At 36.3% G+C, this 20,706-nt stretch overlaps 2 protein-coding genes and 1 non-coding gene across 3 annotated transcripts in view; all 3 read left to right on the top strand.

Moving 5' to 3' along the window:
- The first annotated feature begins 1,185 nt into the window (after window positions 1-1,185).
- On the top strand, window positions 1,186-4,343 carry LOC129352460 (syntaxin-11-like). The gene is made up of 2 exons (XM_055021479.1): window positions 1,186-1,279; window positions 2,871-4,343. Exon 2 carries the CDS (start codon window positions 2,876-2,878, stop codon window positions 3,776-3,778), a length of 903 nt encoding a protein of 300 aa, XP_054877454.1. The 5' UTR covers window positions 1,186-1,279; window positions 2,871-2,875; the 3' UTR covers window positions 3,779-4,343.
- Window positions 4,344-6,814: 2,471 nt separating this feature from the next.
- Window positions 6,815-6,897, top strand: trnal-uaa (transfer RNA leucine (anticodon UAA)). The gene has a single exon. It is a non-coding gene; the product is annotated as a tRNA-Leu (tRNA).
- A 2,269-nt stretch (window positions 6,898-9,166) lies between these two features.
- Window positions 9,167-20,706, top strand: part of utrn (utrophin) — a 173,086-nt gene continuing 161,546 nt past the window's right edge. Inside the window, exons 1-2 of the mRNA XM_055021426.1 lie at window positions 9,167-9,572; window positions 11,175-11,322. Coding sequence (XP_054877401.1) covers window positions 11,250-11,322 — 73 coding nt within the window. The 5' untranslated portion in view covers window positions 9,167-9,572; window positions 11,175-11,249. The remainder of the gene's footprint in view (window positions 9,573-11,174; window positions 11,323-20,706) is intronic.

The following is a 20,706-nucleotide window of genomic DNA, read 5'->3' as shown; positions in this document are numbered from 1 at the left end:
ATAACAAATACCTTGCACAAGGATTTTGACATTACTTTTAGCTAAAATAATTTTTGATCCCATTGTGTCTGAGATTGCTATGATCCTGATGTTCTTTATAATGTGATTAATATTTAGGTGGATATCAGAATATGCCAAATGATCCCCTTTCCTGTACCTCAGGAAAACATCTTGTGTCTCCTTGAAAGGACTTGATTTGGGCTGGGTCAAGGAGATAAGCCGAGAATTCCTTTTCACTGAGCCGTGTAGAGCTGAAGGTTCAGTAGACTGGTTCATTTTAGATATATATCCAAAGTAAGTCACTCCTTTACATTTGAAATATATTCTTCACTTGATGCAATGTGGAGGAGCTAATTCTGTCATGTGTTGTTGGTTGATTATGGATCCAAATGCTGGATAGTGGAGAAGTGGAGCAAATGATAAAAAGATATTTAATGAAAAATATGAGCAACAAAAAGCGTACAAAAAATCCATAGGGAGCAGAGCAGAATACAAATAAAATCAAACAATAACTAGATAGCACAAAGCAATATGAGGGATACAGAGAGGAAAGAGAAGTAACAGAAGGAACCAGCAAGGAGTGACTGAGAAAGAGGTGTATTACTGGGAGGTTGAATGCTGAACAAAGACCTGGGATGATGAGCTAACAGGTTGCAAGTGTGGGATGAGAAAGCATAAAGCAGCCTGAGGAGAAAAAGAGAAAGAGCAAGTGACACATTGGGGACTAGAAAATAAATCTAACACATAACTAGGTATACAAAACATAATAAAACCTGGAGTAACTAAGAAAAGGACTAGATACAAGATACAATCTCATCTACAATCACCAAAAAGGAACTGATTAACAAATAGAAACAAGGCAGAATTGATAGACAATGGCAAGAACACAAATAATTTTAAAAGTCCATTCAGTTCAATCATATAGACGGATTCTAAACTCACCAAGTCTAAACTATGAAGGCTGTTTTTCCAGTCCGAGGGAAACTCCTCAATGTTTTAAGAAGAAAACTTACCTTTTTTTATAGGACTGTCTCTTTAATGAATTACATAATCTCTATACTAATGGCAGAAGATGTGTCTTTGAGGAAGTTGTTGTGTTTTAGTGGGAAGGCCTTGGTATGTCACCTGTGCAGGGGTGGCAGGCAGCTGCACACTGAGCAGACAGCTGACTTCCTTCTCGTCAGAGTGAAAAGATGCCTCAAGCTCTTCGGATCAAACGAACAAGATAAGCTGAAAAGGGTTTTACTTAGTTTTTGGATATTGTGAGACTCCAAAAACGGTAAGTTGTTTTAATTTTTTAGTTGAACAATTTCTAAGTTAAATTGAAGCCACCTTTTGATATGAGGGTGGCTGTTTTGTCAACTTAATTAATGCTCAGCAGCTTGGTGCTAATGCTGTATTGGTGTCGATAATAATGTCGAATGGGCTTGAGATTTTTCAGTAAATGTGTCAAATTTCTCACATTTTTAACTAAAGATGGTGAAAGTAATTTTCGAGATCTTTTAATTTTGAGACGGCATGCAGCAAAACCCCGAGAACAAGAATATATTTTGCGCCATATGAGACCACCAAAGTATTATATAAATCAAGCTTCACTTACATAAGATATTTGTAACATCCCTCCACTTATTGTCATTACCTTCATTTTCAGTAAGTTGTCTTCCTTGTTCCTGGTTTAAAAAAAGACATTCCATTGAGCCAGTCATCTGTGACTGTTTTCAGTGGAACAGATAAAATGTCACTGTAATGCAAAATATAAATGTGCTAAGAGGCAATAATTTTTGTGTGGATGTCTAAAAAACATTTAGAAAGCTGCACATCAGATACAGATAAATTGTATTCAACCTTGTTCAAAATGCTAGGTTTTAGAGAGGGACAAAATTATGCAGTGGTTAACTTCAAAACAATTTAAACTTTTAATATTTGATTTTCTATGATTCAACTGAAAAGGAAGGAAATGTCCTTTAAAAAGGATCAAACAGGTGCAACAATGTGGTTTCCTAACTGTGAACATCCGTACTTCCAACTTATCCTAGTATTTATCTCAGGCAAGAATGGGGTGAAAGACAGAATATATTATTAATAACTATGAACATCCATGAACTTATCATCTGCTGACCCATCTCCTGCTTCACTTTGAGCATTTAGGCTTCTCACTGGAGTCTTATCAGCCTGTTTGAAAACTTCAAAAGTTCTCAAAATCTTTAAGGCTGAGAGGATATCTCTTGCCCACCACCCACCTGCACAGAGATGTGTAGGTGACTCTGCAGATCTCTGTGATTTAGACTCTGATTAGGACATTTCAAAGGTTTAATAGTCTTTAAATCCCATTTCATCTTCAGCGTTCTTGTACAGAACTGAAAATAAATAAATAAAAAATTTTGAAGAAAAGCAACTCCAGAGTATAATGTGCCAAAGACAATATGTCTGGTAGACATGCTGTTCAAGCATTTACTCTTGGAAATGTGACCCACAAAGTTCATTTTTGGTTTCATCAGACCATAAACAAGTCTTGCATTAGGTTCAAGAGAATACATCAATTTTTTTGTCACATGTAGAACACAAGCTGTTCTTAGTATACTTTCCTCCAGCTACAATATAGTCTAATTTTGCCCCACCAGAAAGTGACATTTTAACATTAGTTTATATACATTTTGAACCTACTGGGCATCTTATTGGGGAGTCTGGTGCTTAGCTAGTAGTTTTTTTTTAATTGCGACATCTCAAATTAAAATATTGAAGTATCTTGAGGATGTCCAAAATTCAATTTACCCAAGCCTTAGTTTACAATTGTTATCAGTCTGACAATATATTTTAGTCTCATCCACCATTTTAGATTGAACCAACATTTTGTTTATGTGGGTTCTCAGGCAAAATGCGGGACATGCTGGGGAAACTCCACACCATCAGCGAAGAGCAGGAGGACTATGAGCCAGAGCTTACTGGACCTGAATACGACGTAGACAAGAAGACTCTGACTCAAGATGCTGTCATTTTTGATTACTCTACAGAAATGGATAATATCCTGGAGGAGTCACACTCCATACGCAAAGATATGTCCATGCTTAATTTGGAGATTCATCGTCTGAAGATCCACAATGAGCGTTATGGCACAACCGTGGGACGTCTCACTTTTCTAAAAAGGGACTCTGACTCCATTGCAAGAGGAATCCATCATCGAGCAGAGTCTCTGCATAACCAAATACAGAACCTGGGTAAAGAGTGCAGCAGGCTGGAGGAGAAAAATGGTCCCAATGCTGCAGTTACTCGCATTGCCCGTACCCAGTATGAAACTCTCATGTGTTCATTCCATGAAGTCATGAGTGACTACTATAAGATCGAGGAGAAACAGAGAGGCACATGCAGGACAAGGCTCCAGAGGCAAGCTTCCATAATGGGGGCAGAAATGAGCGAGAAAGACCTGAATGAGTTGGTGGAAAAAGGTGGTGAGGGCTGGACTGAGCTGTCCCAGAACCTTTGCCCTGATGGTGGCCGTTTATGCCGTTCAGCCCTGGGCAACATCAAAGGCAGACATAAAGAGCTGCTGGACCTGGAGGCCAGAATGAAGGAGGTCCAGGAACTGTTCCTCCAAATAGCCATCCTCGTTGAAGAGCAGGGTTTACTTGTTGATAATATCCAAATTAATGTGTGCAAAACGGAGGACTATACTGAAGAAGCAAATTATAAATTAGTCAGGGCCAAAGCTCACAAGAAGAAGAACCCTTGTTTGCAATGTTGTCCCTGGCTCCCATGCTGGAAACAAAGTGGAGCATTCTAAGACTTCAGTCAATAATGTACAATTTATTGAACAATCAAGTTTATGAGACAAATGTTTTAACTACATAAAAAGAGATGGCATCAGAATGAAGTATGGCTTGCAATCATTTTAATTTATGGGAACTTTAATCTTTACAGATACTTGGATACTCAAAGTGCTGGAATTACTCCAATATGTGAAGCTTGATATTTAATGCTTATAGAAAACTTTCTTGGTACAGTAAAATGTCTCTATGGTTACATGAATAAATCAATGGAGGTAGGTTTGTGACACCAGATAAGTTGAGATTTTAAATGGAAAATGTTTCAGTTTGGAATAATTTTAAGATGTTTGGATTAAAATAAATTCCTGCAGCAGTGAATTGTTTTTGAGTGACGCACATTTTGGCTATACAAACAGACTTGAATCTCGTGAGGAAGCAGTTCACATGTTTGGAAATGAGTAAGAATTGGATTCACGAGAAGAAGAATGTTCATAATTAACATAAGACAGTGAATTACAGACTTCCCAGTGTCCATGTTGCAATTCTAAAATGGACATGGTTAGGGTTTTTATAATATGAGCTTAAGAGATACTTTGTTTTTCAAGTTTTATATATATATATATATATATATATATATATATATATATATATATATATATATATATATATATATATATATATATATATATATATTTAAAAGTCTATTAAATCCTCTAATTTTAAATCTAAGGAAAAGAATATGACTAAAAATGTTTTATAAATTAACAAGTTAGCAAGAACTGTAACAGGATGAATAAACACAAGTTAATGATGTCTTTCTATATACTTGAAATCTAAACTAAAGTAAAGCTTCTTGTCAAATTGAACCCACTGATTTTCTTTTCTTTATGTTGGACCACAAAAATCATACATAAGTATCCTGAGGCGATAGACACATGCTGTTATAGCTTTCAGGTGCTTTCACATTCTATCAACCCAATCAGTTTTGATGATGAAGCATTTTTTGAGGATAATAGTCAGTCTTGGTACTGAAACAAAAAGCATTAGATTGTTTCATTGGGAAAGTAAGATTAACCCACAGACATAGCAAGGAACTAGTCTGCATTTCAAACCTACGGTACACTTATAGCAGTAATTGAAAATGAAATGATCCTCCTGGCAAAGCTGATCATCAGCCTGTGATAATGTTTTTCTTAATGAAATCGATGCCTCATGAACTCAAACTGTCCTCAAAAAAAAAAAAAAAAACATAAAAAAGTTGAGTACTAATTGTGTTTTTCATTCATTGTCCTTAAACGATCATGTTCCTTTATGACAAAAACCTTATTTAAATTTCTTGAAATTTAAATAGTATCACAGTGTCACAATGTTCAGTTGTAAACATTTTTTTTTGTCAGTGGCTTGTTTTGTTGGCTGAAGTAAAGTAACTAACATGACATTCTCCAAGAGTGATTCACTACCTGCATTTGCCAGGGAGTTGATGTCACGATAGCAGGTGTGTCCCAGGTTACTTTAAGAACAAACCAGAATTGGCCGCCTTTAGGTGTTGACTTGTGAGGACTACAAATGTCTTTAAGAAGGTATTGTCTTTGACGCTGAAAGAGTTTCTTATAAATATATAATACTGTATTTAAATTGTGATGTTGTACTTATCCATTTTAAAATAAAATGTGATTTTTTTCTGAAATTGGCTCCTAGCTTGTATAACTATTAAAGCATGATTTTGCTTGATACAACGAATCATTGGAAGGACTGTCGGCTTTACTTTTCTAGAACATGAGGTGTGTATAATCCACGTGGGTGATGTCTTTTCTAGAAGCAGAGGCCGGCTAAGCTCTTGTAGAATTGAAGGCTTGTATAACTCCTTGTGTGGTGGCTTTTATAAAAGTAGTGGCTGATCTAAAAGTAGCATACAAGCACATAGAGATGAAGCAACATAAAAGGTAGGTTTAGAATCTAAGGCAAAGTTTCTAGGCAAAGTCTAGAAACGTTGCCTTCCTAATTATAGACAGTAGCTTCTCATATGCAAATTTTCTTTTGTTCAGGCTTTATTGAATGAACTTCTATATCTCCCAGTTCATCAAATTTTACACGGTCTATGACTATTTCAAGAGTATTTAGGAATTAATTCTCTGTGTTCTGTTTAAAAGTGAGTCTGTGTTATTAACTTTTTTCATTAGGGCTATACACTGTAATCTGACCCCCGTACAGGTGCCTAATCTGTAGCACTACTCTTTAGAATGTGCAAATTGCATGATTTCTAATTGTAATTAGGTTTTTAAAAAAATGATTCATAAAAAAATCATTTGGATACACAGTGTAAAGAGTACGAGCTATTTTCTTTATGGAACAGAATGAACGAAATGACCGACAACGTATGGGTAGGAGTGGTCAAAGTTGTGTTTTTTTTCACACTTCAAAAGTTGATGTCGGACGTCATTTTTAATAGCGGAGCATGGACTGATAGGAACCGGGTCGATAATCTTCGAGAGTGAGAATATTTGAGAATATTAATAACTTGTAACTTTTGTGAATCTCAAACTCCATTTTGCGCCTCCACCTTGTTTGCTTTGCGATTTTGTATGGTTCATAATTGAAATAGTACACTGTGTATATTAAACGAAGCAAAGTTAGGAGTGGTGTTCGCTCGTCAAAGTACCGGGTTGAAACTTTTGCTTTCAGTTAAGGCCATGCTAATGTTATTAGCAGCGTTTTTTCGTAAAATGTCAACAATTACCAGCAGTGCGTGTATTATTTCCACATAATGAAATTATTTAGAATTATGAAGCATTTCATTGTATCCCACTACTGTAATGAACGAGATAGCCTACCGATGTAGGTATTTTCGTTGTAGTTTACTGACTGCATAACCCTCAGATTAGCTTTCTGCTAGCTGCTAGTACTCGGCGAAATAGATGCGTTTTTCTGATGCGTCATGTGTACGCTGATAACGTCAAAACATAAACCACAAAATAAAATGATCGAAAAACCGAATTGAATGCGCTGACAGTTTTTCTTTTATGAAATGATCGTTTCGGGATCAATGTTAACATACCAGGATGGCCGAGTGGTTAAGGCGTTGGACTTAAGATCCAATGGACATATGTCCGCGTGGGTTCGAACCCCACTCCTGGTAGAATGCATTTTGTTGACGATTCAATAAAAATTCGATTTGGCGTTCTTTAGAAACAAACACATTTCTTAAGCATACTTGAACGGCAACGTTTGTCTTCAGTCAGTGGATAACTTTGAACGCGAGGCACAGCAGAAGGAGAAAGGGGAAAGACGCGTCTTTTCTTATGAATTATAAGTCTTTCCTTTTGCCTTAGTAAGCAACTACCCATATGGAAATTTAAAAATAAGTGTTTTATTGTTTAGACCATTACCATGACCATAGGTAGTGGTCTAAATCAACAGAAAACGGAAATTATATACTTTTTATGATTTCTATTATTATATTACAACATTTGTGAGTTTGATGGAATGCAACATAATAGTTAACTAACGTCTTTATTATTTTAAATTATGCATCCAATATAACATACATGGGTGTCCCTTCACCTCGTTTTTGTGCCTTTTGCGTTTTCAACGCATCAACCTATGCATTCTTTGGAATCCATAAATGTTTTAGTTGCGCCATTTAGACAGAAGAGGGCGCTCTAAGACCTTGTTGTGGTTGAGGGCTGGACCTGCTGGAAGCCTACATTCACATACATAATACCCCTGTAATTAGACTGGCAGTGGCGGGGAAAATTTGGGAAATAGTGATGGATGAACATCAGGAAGTTTTTACTTACAAACTGCTGCTGCACAACACTCAACCTTAGCTCAAGAGTCATTCATACAAAGAGGGGTTTATGGACTAATATCACACAGTGACCACAAACATCACATCTAAATATAAGATTATTTGGAAATATGTCTTCAAACTTATCAGTAGGCATTTACAGTTGTGTGTCTTTGCATTCCTTGCTGAGAAAATATGTTGACAGGTTTTGGAGGTCTGCAAGTGTGCTTGTTTGTGAATATGAGCTTCTGCTTTGAACTGAGTGATGGAGCAACCATAAAGAAGCCATGACAACTAAGAAGAGAGAGGGAGAAGAGTCAACATCACTGCTCAGAAATTTGTTCCACACTTTATTATTTGGTCCACAGGTATTCCAATGGATTAGTAATGAGGTTCTATATCTTTAAAACAATTTTTTTTTTTGCAATTGTATAAATGTCTAGGAAAATGTTCTTATTTCCTAGTTTATTGTCTGATGTCCAGATGTTTTGTTTGACTCCTAAATTCAAATTAAATATAATTTTGAATAAAGCTGGTGAATTACATTTTAATAGTGTAATGAATGCATTAAAAAACATTCTTTTAAAAATAATTACAATAAGTTATTTGGTTAAAAAAATGTGTTAAACCTTTTATGTGTAATTAATTATATGTCTGTTATCTACTTTATGGTTGGATATTGCATGGATATCCAGCATTTCCAGGAGTTGTTATGAGCTGTAGGCCCAAACAAAGAAATAAGCAATCAGTGGTGGAATGCTGTTAATCTTCTCAGGAAACACAATTTTGAAGGACTTTTTTTTTTTTTGCATGCTATTTCTACTTTTTTCAGGTTTCTGTGTCAAAGAAATCTTCATATACTCAACTTTAAAAAGTCACAATCTACATTAAAAATAATACAATAAATTAGAAGAAATTGTTTTCAATTAATATATATATAAATATATATATATATATATATATATATATATATATATATATATATATATATATATATATATATATATATATATATATATATATATATATATATATATATATGGCTTGTTGTCAGTTTGTTAATGTTTACACATATCATTTATTTTGCAAATAACCAAAATATAAATAATTTATTGTATACTATTATTTATGTAGTTATGTTGAATGAAGCGGTTCCGTATTCACATATGCCTTTTAGTTTAAATTGTGTTTTTTCTAATAAAGGGGGATTTCTGGTGGGAGTCGCCGGGTTTGATGGTGTTACGTCACGTGACGGTCACCGCGCCATGTTTCCATCTCCCAGTCAGAAAAACTTTTACAGGCAAGGGAACAGCCGGAGGCGGTTGTTAAAAAAGGCACGTTACATACATACTTCCGGTTAAGCTCCTCAAAAATAAAGGTTTATTTCTATTTTCCCCTCCAAATGGGAGTTTATCTTCGATGTGATGTGGATCAGTACTAATTATCTGATCATCTTTCTAGAAGAATAAAACCCTGAACAGACACAACAAATGGTCCGTAACAGTTTGTGCAAGTCAAACCACTAATTATTTTATTCTGATAGGCGGATTCTTGCATTTCCGCTTCACGCAGGTAAGTGTGACTAACTTTACACCAGTGTGAGCAATAGGGAGAAAGAGTCAAGAAAGCAACAGGAACAAAGTTGTAGGACCTGCACCGCGGTGTTCAGCTGGGAAATGCTGAAACCGATCTTCAGTTTTCGGGACACAGCAACCTGTGAACTACTAAAACAGCAACGGGGCTTTGCTCGGCATTAAACAGCAAAGAGGCGTCTCCTGAATCTTTTTTTAAGGGAACATACCGTGGAGACTGGATGCTCTTCAGGAAGGGTCTCCTCACTTGATCTGAGCTTGGACTTCAGCTTTGATAAGGAAGGTGCTCTGCGACTCGTAGAAAATGCCTTAAACTGTTTGGACTTTTGTTCTCGGAAACAACTTTGGCATTTAGGCCTTGTTTGTGTAAACATTTTGAAGTTGTTCAGAGGGAACGCGTTTCCTGACCCCTGTCACAGACAGACGGTGGAGGTGAGTTTGTTTGTTTTAAACATTGCAGAACACCTGAAAGAAAACTACTTTAAAAGTTTGAAAGTGTTACTTTTTCGGGGGAGGCGGGGTAGGTCAGATTACTTTCATAAAACAAAAAAACACTGAAGTGGTTTCACCTGGGGTCTTGACGTTTGTACGTTGCCGTCTAATTGAATTGGCTGAGTATTCGCTGCAGTCATGCCTTACAGATGAAACATTAACTTCAACTAGGCCACTCCGACTCGTGTTTGTGTTGAACAATTTGTCAGAGTCCTTAAAGGAAAACTTAAATAAATGTACTTAAACTTCAAATCCTCACATGCACTTCTAAATCATTATATAGTAACATTTTCAAGGAGTTCAGCTTTGTCTGACTGATTTGTGTCTGTTTTGCTTTGGTCGTCACAACTACCCGCCTAACTCTGAGAGGAACTGAAATTTTAACACACATGCAAAGATAGATAGTGCCGCATTTTCCCTGCTTATACAACTATTTTTGGGGGTTTACATCATGCTGCAACAACTTTGACTCACCCTGCAACAGCTTGGCAAATTTGCACAGATTCCCTCCAATGTTTTGGGAGTGGATGGAAACCCTTTTAAAGAACGAACCACAAAACATAATTGACCTTTTTAAGAGTTATAAACGAGCGAAACAAGGCTAAGAGAGATGGCTTTTATTTCATATCCTGTTTGTAAATTTAAAACATCCACAAAGAATCACATGCTTAGTTGCATGTTAGCACATGACAACAAATTGCATAATAATGCCTCAGTTTTATGCCAGTGTCCAAAATCAACTCAGTGGAACTGTTAAGATTAGACAAAACTGTGAATGGAGTTTATTGATGGCACATCAAAGCAAAGTGGTCACACAAAGCAGAATTTGAACCATGATAGTGATTGTTAACTAAACAAAACAAGACTCAACTTTGTGGATTCTTTATAGGTCAACGGAGATTTCTTTTTATATATGAAAAAACATTCACTCATCACATGGAATCAAAATCTACGGTTTTGGCATTAATGCAAAATACTATGTGTGGAATAAAACTAACACTTTGTAACACTAAACATCATCTGTATGTGAAAAATGGTGGTGACAGGATTATACAGTGGGGAGGCTTTTCTTCAACATAAACAGAATAGCGGGTTATGTTAGTTGATGGATGAGGACAAACAGGGAAATCCTGGAAGAAATCTCATCATTTGTAAAGCTGAGCCTGTTGCAGAAGTTGACTTCCCAACAGGACTGATCCTAAGCATAACACCAGAGCTACAATGGAATGGTTACCATTAAAGCATATTCATGTCAAAATTGCCCAGTCATGATTGAAACCTGGGGAGAAAAAGGAGAAGTTAAGAATTTTAAAATCTTCTCCAGACCTTCCTCTTTCAATCTGACAGATTAGAGCTTTTATGCAAAAGTAATGTCTTAACATTTTTGTCTTTAGATGTCCATAGCTGTGATTCTACAAAGTATTGACTTAAAGAGATTATAAACAAATGTGCATCACACAGTTATTTTAAATAGAAGCAAAAGTTAAATATATCAGTCATATCTGAATACTTTTGTCTGAGACAATTTTTTTGTTCTCTCAGGGGGCAGAAAAAGAGCTGTTCCTTGAGGTGTACCACATAGTTTGATCTGTGCAGACGTTGGATTATTAATCTGCAATGGCATTACAAGGAGACACTGCAGAAGGAGGAGTCAATGAAGAGTTTAATGAAATCATCAAGTGGAGATCAGGTATGTTTTGTAAAAAGTGACTTCTCTTCTAGTGGACCCAGCATGGTTAGCGAATGAGCACATGTGCAAATTCTGATGGAGCTTCCAAGCCTTTTTAGGTACACTTCACCTCACAGAATTAGGTTACACTCTGTTGTATGTGCTTGAGGGTAGTGACCTAAAGGAAACCCTGACAGAGACAGAAATCCTGTTGTGCATGGTTAGCCTCAGTTCCCATGGAGCAACAAGTGAGCAAGACGCGTGAAGCGAACTGGAGACAGTTGACTATACGGAGTTCACTGAGAGAAAGAGAGAAAGCAGCAGGAAAAATTGACCAATGGCAGCAGAGAACAGTGTAGAAAAGAATGCAGGGATGGGTTTAGAGAGCCACACCCAATGATCTTTCTCTGTCAATGTTTTCATTCTATAGGTTAATCTTTTGTAGACACCTCCCTCAAAGAAAGAGACAATGCACAAACAAGTTGTTGTACAGGTGGGAAGAGTGCTTAAACTGAAAAGATGAGGCAATTTAAGATAACTTTATGTGTCCTTCAAAGATGAAATAGCTTGTGTTTCAGATAATAACAAAAGGAACAGTGAAAAATAAGTGACTGAGAAGCATTCATCTTTCTGTACAGCACTTGTCTAGCATTTAGGACATATATACAAGACTCGGGTATTTGAAAGGGATTTGGAAGTCTTTTGTTTCAGCAAATATAGCTAATGCTTACATACCACATAAAAAATTGGACTTAAGACAAATAAGTTCAAGTTCAAGGTAGAAGCAGAAAGTTGAAATTCTTGATGCACTGGTCTTTTCAAGTTGATTTGAGCCAGTTCACATAAAGTTTAGAGATTGAACTTTGTTATTGAGCATTTTTACTGTTGCCTCGTGGCAAAAGGACATAGGCTTGAATTGAGTTTGAGTTTCCATGTTCTCCATATTCATATATGGGTTTTCTCTTGGTACTCTGGCTTCCTTCCACAGAACCAAAACATTTATGTTTGGTTGTTTGTCTGCTCTAAATTGCCTTCAAGTCTAACTTGAAGGCAATTTTGTTTGTCTGTGATGGACTAGTGACGGGTCCAGTGTACATTCACTCTCTCACCCATTGATCCCCTGTCATTGATCCCCTGTCCAGTGATTCTGGAAGGCTTAAACTGGATTAAACCTGGGATTAGTTTTTAAATCATAGTAGGCTGGGTGCCCATGCTGTGATTTTTGCAAGAGAGGAGTTGTCTGTCCACATTCTAGATATTATTTGTTAATCTGTATGGATTGCTAATGAAGTAATAAAAATTGTTGTCACACTTTTAATTAGTTAAAAATATTTATGTATTTTTTTTTAAATTCATGCTAGGTAGGCTAAGTCATGGGGCTCAATGTATGCCAAAATTTTAAAAGGTTAAGGTTTAAAAATTGCAGAAATCATTTGTTATACTCTTCCTTTAGTTGAAAGTATGTTTGATATGTCAGAGAATGAGTGTTGTTTTATCTTTTTTTGGAGTACACAATAGTGCAGTATGTCCCTGCCCCATAAATCCAGTTGTTTAGAAATATGTCTGAAGGTAAAAACAGGTCATGATAGAAACTAAAGGAGCACCTCCAATTTTTGACTGGCTAACCAGCTAATAACAGCTTGTTTCCTACTGTTACTTATAAGGAACTGATTTAGAAAATGCTGCAGTATCCTAAGAGAATATGCTTAGATTTAAGCAGGGAGGAGACTTTGAAAAGTTTGAAGAACAACTCAAATGTAGAACAGACTTGCTAGAATCAATGGTTACAATCAGATTTGGCCGAGAAACAATTATTTTTTTATTTATTTTTTTTTACAGGTGCCATGATTCCCACTCTTGTCAAAAAGATGACATTCTAGTCAAACAGCTGAAAAATAATTAAATAATTAAAATTTATGAGACATCTTTTAGCTTAATCAAATGTTTATTATAAAAACAAATGAAGTTGCATTGACAAGTGGGATGTGTTTTGGACATGTCCCACTGGGAAGAAGCCTGGGTTCAGACTTGATGCTTGCCTAAGAGATTCTCTCCCATGACTGGCTTGGGAATGAGTCAGACTCTCCTGAATGAGCTAAAACAGTCGGCTGCCAAACAGAGAGGTCTGGGAACCTCTGCTGAGGCCGTTGTCCTTATAACCTGATTCTGGATGAGTGACAGAAGGTGGATGGATAGTTAAGTGGATAGATTGATGTATTGATGCCAGTAAATCATTACAGACAGTTCAAACTGTCAGGGTTATGTAATAGTTATGACAGGCCGATCTTGGTTGTTGCAATTTTAACAACCATCAGAGTGGAGAAAACACAAATCAACAGGTGGAAGAAAACCTGTAGTTACGTGAAAATATACTGTCTTTTATAGATTAGAGATGTTTAGCAAGATTTTTGTCTATGTAATGTACAACTAGTCCCTAGAACTGTATGAATCGACTGTACCATATCTTCATTGGTTCAGTTTGATGTGTTCTTTTCCTGCAGAATCATTTATTCTGGTTTAAAGCAAAATTACAGCTTACGCTTGTTGCAGTGTCCTGGAATCAATCCCCCTGATAGTTGCACTTTGCTGTTTCGCTCAACCATCAAACACACTGGGGGAGAAGAAGAAAAAAATCCATGTGCCGGCTTTCCTCACTCACCCAGCCTTAGTGCGCTTTCAGATCCCTGCCAGGAATTCCACTGAGCTGGTACTCCCAGAAGAGTTTGTAATTTACAGCTCTAGTCTTCAGACCACAAGGGTTTTTCTTACCAAGTTTAAGGTCACCATAGCAACTAAAAAAGTATAGTTACACATTTAGTGCATACCATTGCCATGGGATTCTTAAACAGTTTGGCATCTTCAGAGTTATACAATTATATTGAAGAAACATAACTTTGGTCCTTGTGTGTTTTTTTTTTTTAAATTTGCATGTAGTTGGTATGCTTAAGCCCAGTTCACACTACACAATTTTACATTTACAGGTGTAGTGCCTTGCAAAAGCATTAACATCCATTGATGTTTTAACCCTCTCAGGCTCAAATTACTTGTAAAGATTAGCTAAGTAGCACTGAGCTGTTGCAAGTCTGCAACATCTGCCTGGAGAGGGTTAAACATTTAGTCACTTTACAGCTACAATCTTCAGTTTTATGTCTTATTTGAATAAAACTAGTACATATGTTTGAAGATGAAAGCTGGAGCTATATACATAGTAATGGTGCATGAATATGTGTTGGGAGATTTCAAAAGTCTTGATGCTGTAGCTGGAGCCCCGTAGTACATTCATGGGAATTAATTGTGCTGACCCTTGACCTTAATACAAGGGTAGTTTAGATCTGGCTTTTCAGCACAGGCCTCTGATAGAGACGGACACAGTAATTTTTTTTTTTCTGGGGGAAGATATTTACTGAGATTTTTATATCACCTTAAAATGGAATATTTTGCTTTCATTTGAAATTAATCAAAAGTGTTACCGCAAATATCTAGCGACATTTACTTGCTGAAAAAGTTGGGAGAATCAGTTTGTTACAGTTAACAAAATAAAACCATTATTTTGAAGCATGACTCCTTAATTTCTTCTAGTGGATAAGAATACACATAAAAAATTACTTTTAAAAGACCAAATATGACAACTTGTTTTGTGTTTTGAAACTACAATGATTTACAGATCGATTTTTCTATAAACATTTTAACTTGGTTGTTTGGTTCTTTTGGATATTGCAATTTTAATTTATTGATATTAGCAGATGCTCTCCATTTAGAGTCACTTGATATGTTAAATCACAGTATGATTTTTATCTGCTGAACAAAATAATAAAACAAGTCAATGTGCAATTATTTTCTCACCTCAGTTTTGCGATACCTTTGCATGACAATTCTGTGAAAATGTCAATCACATTCTGTTTTATCATTCAGAGCTTATTTGACCCTCAGCATGATGAAAAATTACCATTGGACTAAGATACATTCTCACACACATCATGATCATGATTTCATATCCTACTTTTTTCTTAAAATCTGTAAAGGCTGGATCTTAAAATGTATTCTGTATCTAAACGAAGATGAGTTGTGGCTGCTGTAATTTCATAAATGCAGATAAGGAGCTCCTTTGTTAGAGAAGATGTGTAGGCTGTGCGGAGCTGAAACTCGAGCTGTAAGAAGTGAGTGGGTGATGCCCGGTGGGCAGGTGGAGGGATATCTTCACAGCTGGGACAACAGCCACTAGTTCAGGAGGACCCAGTACTACCACTTGGATCTAATGGGTTTCAAAGGTTGTCATCAACTATTTAAAAAAGAGAAAACTTGTGCCTCTGAGTTTTTTTTTCAATGGTTTATGTCTTTCAGCATGTCCGTTTGAGAAAACGTACCTGCTACGGTTATCATTTGTTTGATGTAAATGTTATTCTGTCTTATTTCTGCTCCCCCTGCAGAAAGTAACTTCCATCGCGAGAAACAAACATTCACTTTGTGATGGACTGAAACCTAGATTGTCTTGTGCAGTCTGTGGGGTCTTTGTCCTTTCGTGTTTGTCACGCTTGGTATTCCTTGTGATGAATGTAGTTGGATCCTATCTGGTTCGACCTTACTTTCAGCCAATCAGCAGCTGACCTACATGTAGCTTCATCTCTGAAATCTTCAGGCCACTAGCTTCTTGCACGGACTGCGCTACAAGCTCCAGATTTTCTTTCAATTTCTCCTCCTTGTTGCCAACTTCGTTGATTTTAATTAAATTTCATTTAAAAAACAAAGTATCAAAAGGTTGTGTGCAGTGTTTTGTGTTTTTTGTTGAATTTTGTCAAAGATTGGTAACAGAATAAACAATACATATATGATGACTTGCAGTTATTTGTTTAAGCTTGTCTGAACCCAGAAAAGCCCTCTGACTGTGATCCCCAAATCTACTTGAATCCAAGTAATCACAAACTTTGTGAATGTTGTTTATTTGTTGGGTTTCTGAACTCTAGACCACCCTTGATTCACTTCATGTGCAGAAATATCTTGGTTAACCTTGTATACAGCGTTTTGCCACAAGTCAGAGCGCCAAGAATGCTTACACGCACTATTTCACAAAGTTCTGCTTGGATTATCTTGTAACCCCTTGAAGGTCTACCTGTTTATTCTGTTCTTCTACTTTCTAACTTCTCATTTCAAAGTGCAGACAAATGTAAAATGGCAGCTAACATCTTTGGGTTGTGTTGTAGCTTTTCTCAGTTTTCTCATCATTCTCTCTAACAGGTTGTTTTCAGTTTATTATGTTATGAGGATCATATTTCATGTCCCACAAGGTGTTGTGACAGGAGGGTATGAAACTGGGAGGCTTGATAACATAATCCAAAGTTAAAAAGTATTTGCTTCTGATATCACTTTTTTATTGCACTTAAATGTTTCAGAAAATCTGCCTAAATATAAAAAGTATTCAAATTGTTGTTTTATTTATGAAGGGAAGCTATCTGAACTCACCCTGTAAGTGTGGTGAAGACAATGTCATTGCATAGATTCACTTCTTATCATGAAGTGAATCAATTTAGTTGGGTGAACCCAGGACTTATCAATGATTTGGGAAAATTCTGATTCATATTCATAAGCTTGAAAATAACTGTGAACCTTCCCAGGAGGCATAGCCCACCAACATTACTACAAGAGCACATTGATGATTTATCCAGGAGGCCAGAAAGGAACTCACAACATCTAAACCTCTGCAGGTTTAACCTTTGTCAGTTAACTTCAATGTTCATCATTAAACCAAAAAAATAAAAAATAAAAAAAGCATCTTGGTAACCCATAAAGACATTTGATAATATATTTCTATTGAATGGTGAGACAAAAGTCAAAGTTTTTTGATGATGTGTTTGTTCTGTTGAATCTCTTGTGAAAAAAAAAATGTTTTTGAGAACAGGATATCATGTTGACATTCAAATATGATTGTGCTACTGGTCCCAGGCTTCCCAGTTGACTCTGGCAGAACCTTCAATAGGCTGCTTGGTCTTACAATTCACTTAAATGAGTTTAAAATTAATCGATAAAGAAGAATGGATAGAGATGCAAAATACTCTTCGCCAGATATGAAATCTTTAAAAAAAACGTCTTCCTGGCGAAAGTGTAGCATTCTTTAATTAGGTTTAAAAGACAATCACTTGTTGATTTGGGCAATTTGCCCCTAATAAAAGAAATTATAATTTAAGAAGTACTTTTCGTATATATTCAATATTTTGTGTGGCCTAAAAACTTGTTTGACCTGAAACATTTGTGTACCAGAAAATCAAACTTGGGAGACACACCAGAAAAGTTTTCTTGTCATAGTTCTCTTGTTAAAATCACCATCCTTTTCTTCTCTAACGCTCATTAAACTGTTTGCACCTGTTTGACATGTGCTGTTTTATTGTCGTCTTCCCCAGCTGAGCACCAGACAGGAGTATTTGGTTCCATATTATCTTTGGGTGTGGACTTTTCTGTTGTCAGAACTATTATTGTCTCTCTGAGAGCAAGAATGTGAGTGTTAACCAAACTGAGGGTGTGATATGTCACCCTACGAGCTCTGTTGCTTGTCACTGTTCTGTAATCCTAGACCTGGTCTGTTGCCACAGGGCGTGCAGAGAAAAAACTTCATCAGCTGTGTGAGTTGTTGTGAAAGAAGGTTGAATTACTTGCTGAGAAATAATAATTGTTTGACGTAGTTAAGCTATTAGGATTAAAGATTAATGTCATTGTTATGCCAAGGGGGGAAAAAATTAATTCTTAAAGAGCACTGTCATCCAATGAAAAGTCAAACTAAATAATCTTAGCAATCTGTTTTTTTTTCTTTCTTATTCTCTGGCTTACCTTCACTTTCTTTTACGGGTCAATGAGAGTTTTCCACTTTGGGAAATAAGTAACCACACAGCTGGATGTTTCTATATATATACATATAAGTACAGAGGCCTCTGTGTTTGCTTTAGTCTCCAGGGTTGTTGCTGCATTTGGCTGCCTGGGAAGGGGGAGTGACTCGAGCTAGTGCTGCAAAAATCCTGGCTGGAAATTTGGGAATGGAGGCTGAGGCCAAAACATCTCCCCAGGGTGTGGTAGTGTGTGGGACTCTGGACCATGTGCTAGCTCCGTTCTGACTGTACTCCACCCTGCACACATGACATTTAGAGTCTTGAGAAGAAGGGTGGAAACGGCTCAGATGATCCATCTTAAATTGACTTCAGGCACATACTGACAAGTGTGCCCTCCTTTTTATGTGACGTTTGGACACGTCCTTTGTGCAACTTGTCTCAATCATTTGTCCCTCCCGCCCCCCATAAAAAAATTGCCTCACTCAAACGACTGACTTACCTTCTCAAGGCACGAGTTTCTAAAGGGAGCAAGTTATGATTCTCTTGTACTTGATCTAGGACAAATAAGTTTATTTTTCATCTTAAGTGTTTTAATGGATTGAATAAGTAAACCTAATCCTACTCATAGTTAAATTCTACAGTTTTACTTTAAAACTTTGATTTTTTCTGAGTTTTTAAAAATTGTTTCTGACCCTGGTTGAATTGACTATTTGGAAAGATGACTAATCAAGCTCACATAATTCTCTGGCATTTTGTTAAGAGTCCTTTAAACAACAGAAGGAATGGCACAATGGGACATTAAAGCAGTTTTTAAAACCTTGATACATTGATATGAGCAACCAGCCAATCCCTACTTCGTAGTGTTATCCGCAAGAGAAACCCACCCATCCAATAACTCAGTGGGAGATTAAATTGCATATTGCTTAACAAAAAGAGTTGGAATACTTTGCAAAGTTTCTATATGCACTAGAAGGTTAGTGCAAATTAAGTGTATTAACTGTTATTTACACAAAGTGTCACTGTTTGCATAAACCTTTGCAAAAAAGGGAAATAAAAATGCACTAAATGTCAGCATGTGAACAGCGGGTTAAGGAGTGTTCAGAAAGTGTTGCCAACATTGATACCCATTGCTTTTTAGAGTTTCTACTTTGAACCTTTTATGTATATTAGGTTGTTTTTAAGTTTACTCAGTGATTCTAGACAAATGAGGGTATGGGTGGAGGAGCTTTCATCTTTTATCACTTATCAGTTTTGGGCGTAGAGCCAAATGAGCAGCTCACTGCTGGTTTCTTGTGCTTGTTTTGAAAAAAAAAAAAAACTCTTATGATTTTCTGACATTCTTTTAGGTCACAGTTAAATTCTTTTCTGCCAAGAGTTAAGGTTATTTTGGTAAATTTTATTCACGATTGTATTTACTGAAATTTGTAAGCATGATTCTGGTGAATTCTGTATCTTTGTGGGCCAACATTACATATAAAATCAACTCTCTTTTTTTTTTAAAGTCAAAATCAGTTACTTAAACTTGTCCTATTTTTTAAAGTAATGAGACTTTAAGAAGTAATGTCTGACACATGATGTGTGTTGTTTATGTTTTTATAGTATTTAAGTTTGATATTTTAGTAATGTAAACTTTATTAACCTCTTAAAGGAAAATTGTTTATTGCCACCCTGTCCATCTGCAGTTCATAAAAAAATATAAGAAAGATGTGCCGGAAACTGTAAAAACCAAACATGTAGCATTGTGGTGTAACAAACTCACAGCAGTTAAAAAAGCAATACAAACAGAATTCAATACAATAAAACAGCTGCTGCAGAGTATTTAAGACCAGAATGTAACAAAAAAAAAAAAAGAATAGTGCTTTATTTTTGTCAGGGGCATAAAGTACAGTCAACCTGGAGGCATCAGAAAAAACAACAAGAAAATAAAACTATTTATTTTTGATTAATGATGCATTCAACCTTCATGTCGACTTTGCCACAGTAAGGACACATCCCTCTGTTTGGCATTATGCAGTTAGGAGTGTTGTCTCTGATGGAAAGCTTGTTCAGCCAGGAAATAAGAGAAAAAAAGAAAATACTTTGAATAAAAGAGCAATAGAAGACTGTTAAGATTCTGACTATGACACCAAAGGAGTTAAGCCTCTGTAATAAATAAATCATCTTTTGACTCTGTCTATTTTCTTTATGGATTTATTCTTGAACATTTTGATTAAAGGTGATGTAGGGGTTTTGCAGAGAACAATGCAGCATGTAAAGGTTCCTTTGAGTTCCTGATTCTTTCACTCACTGCCAATTCTAACCTCACCCAGGCCATCTCAGCTTTCTGAGAAGTTACCAGACCAGATGCTTTGAATCTCAGGCATGGGAAGAACTTTTAATTGAGTCTGACTCTTGAGAGGAGTTGTGCTCCTCCCTCTGCTCTCTCTATTAAATAAAACAAACAAGAAAACAAACATTCTCTCTCCATGTCTGTCTTGTTTCACTCAACCCCCCCCTCTCCATTTTCACCCTCTCTGCGTGGGAGTAGAACTGTTTGTCCTGTTGCCCTTCATTGACTGAAAACGTCAATGGGCAAATGGTTCCCTGCTCTGCT

Source organism: Poeciliopsis prolifica, unplaced genomic scaffold (assembly GCF_027474105.1).
Source record: "Poeciliopsis prolifica strain line A6 unplaced genomic scaffold, Auburn_PproV2 SCAFFOLD076, whole genome shotgun sequence".
Classification (NCBI taxonomy): Eukaryota; Metazoa; Chordata; class Actinopteri; order Cyprinodontiformes; family Poeciliidae; genus Poeciliopsis; species Poeciliopsis prolifica.
This window is presented reverse-complemented; position numbering and strand designations above follow the sequence as displayed.

Coding starts and splice junctions, on each gene's coding strand:
- LOC129352460 (XM_055021479.1), top strand. CDS start 2,876: ATGCGGGACATGCTGGGGAAACTCCACACCATCAGCGAAGAGCAGGAG.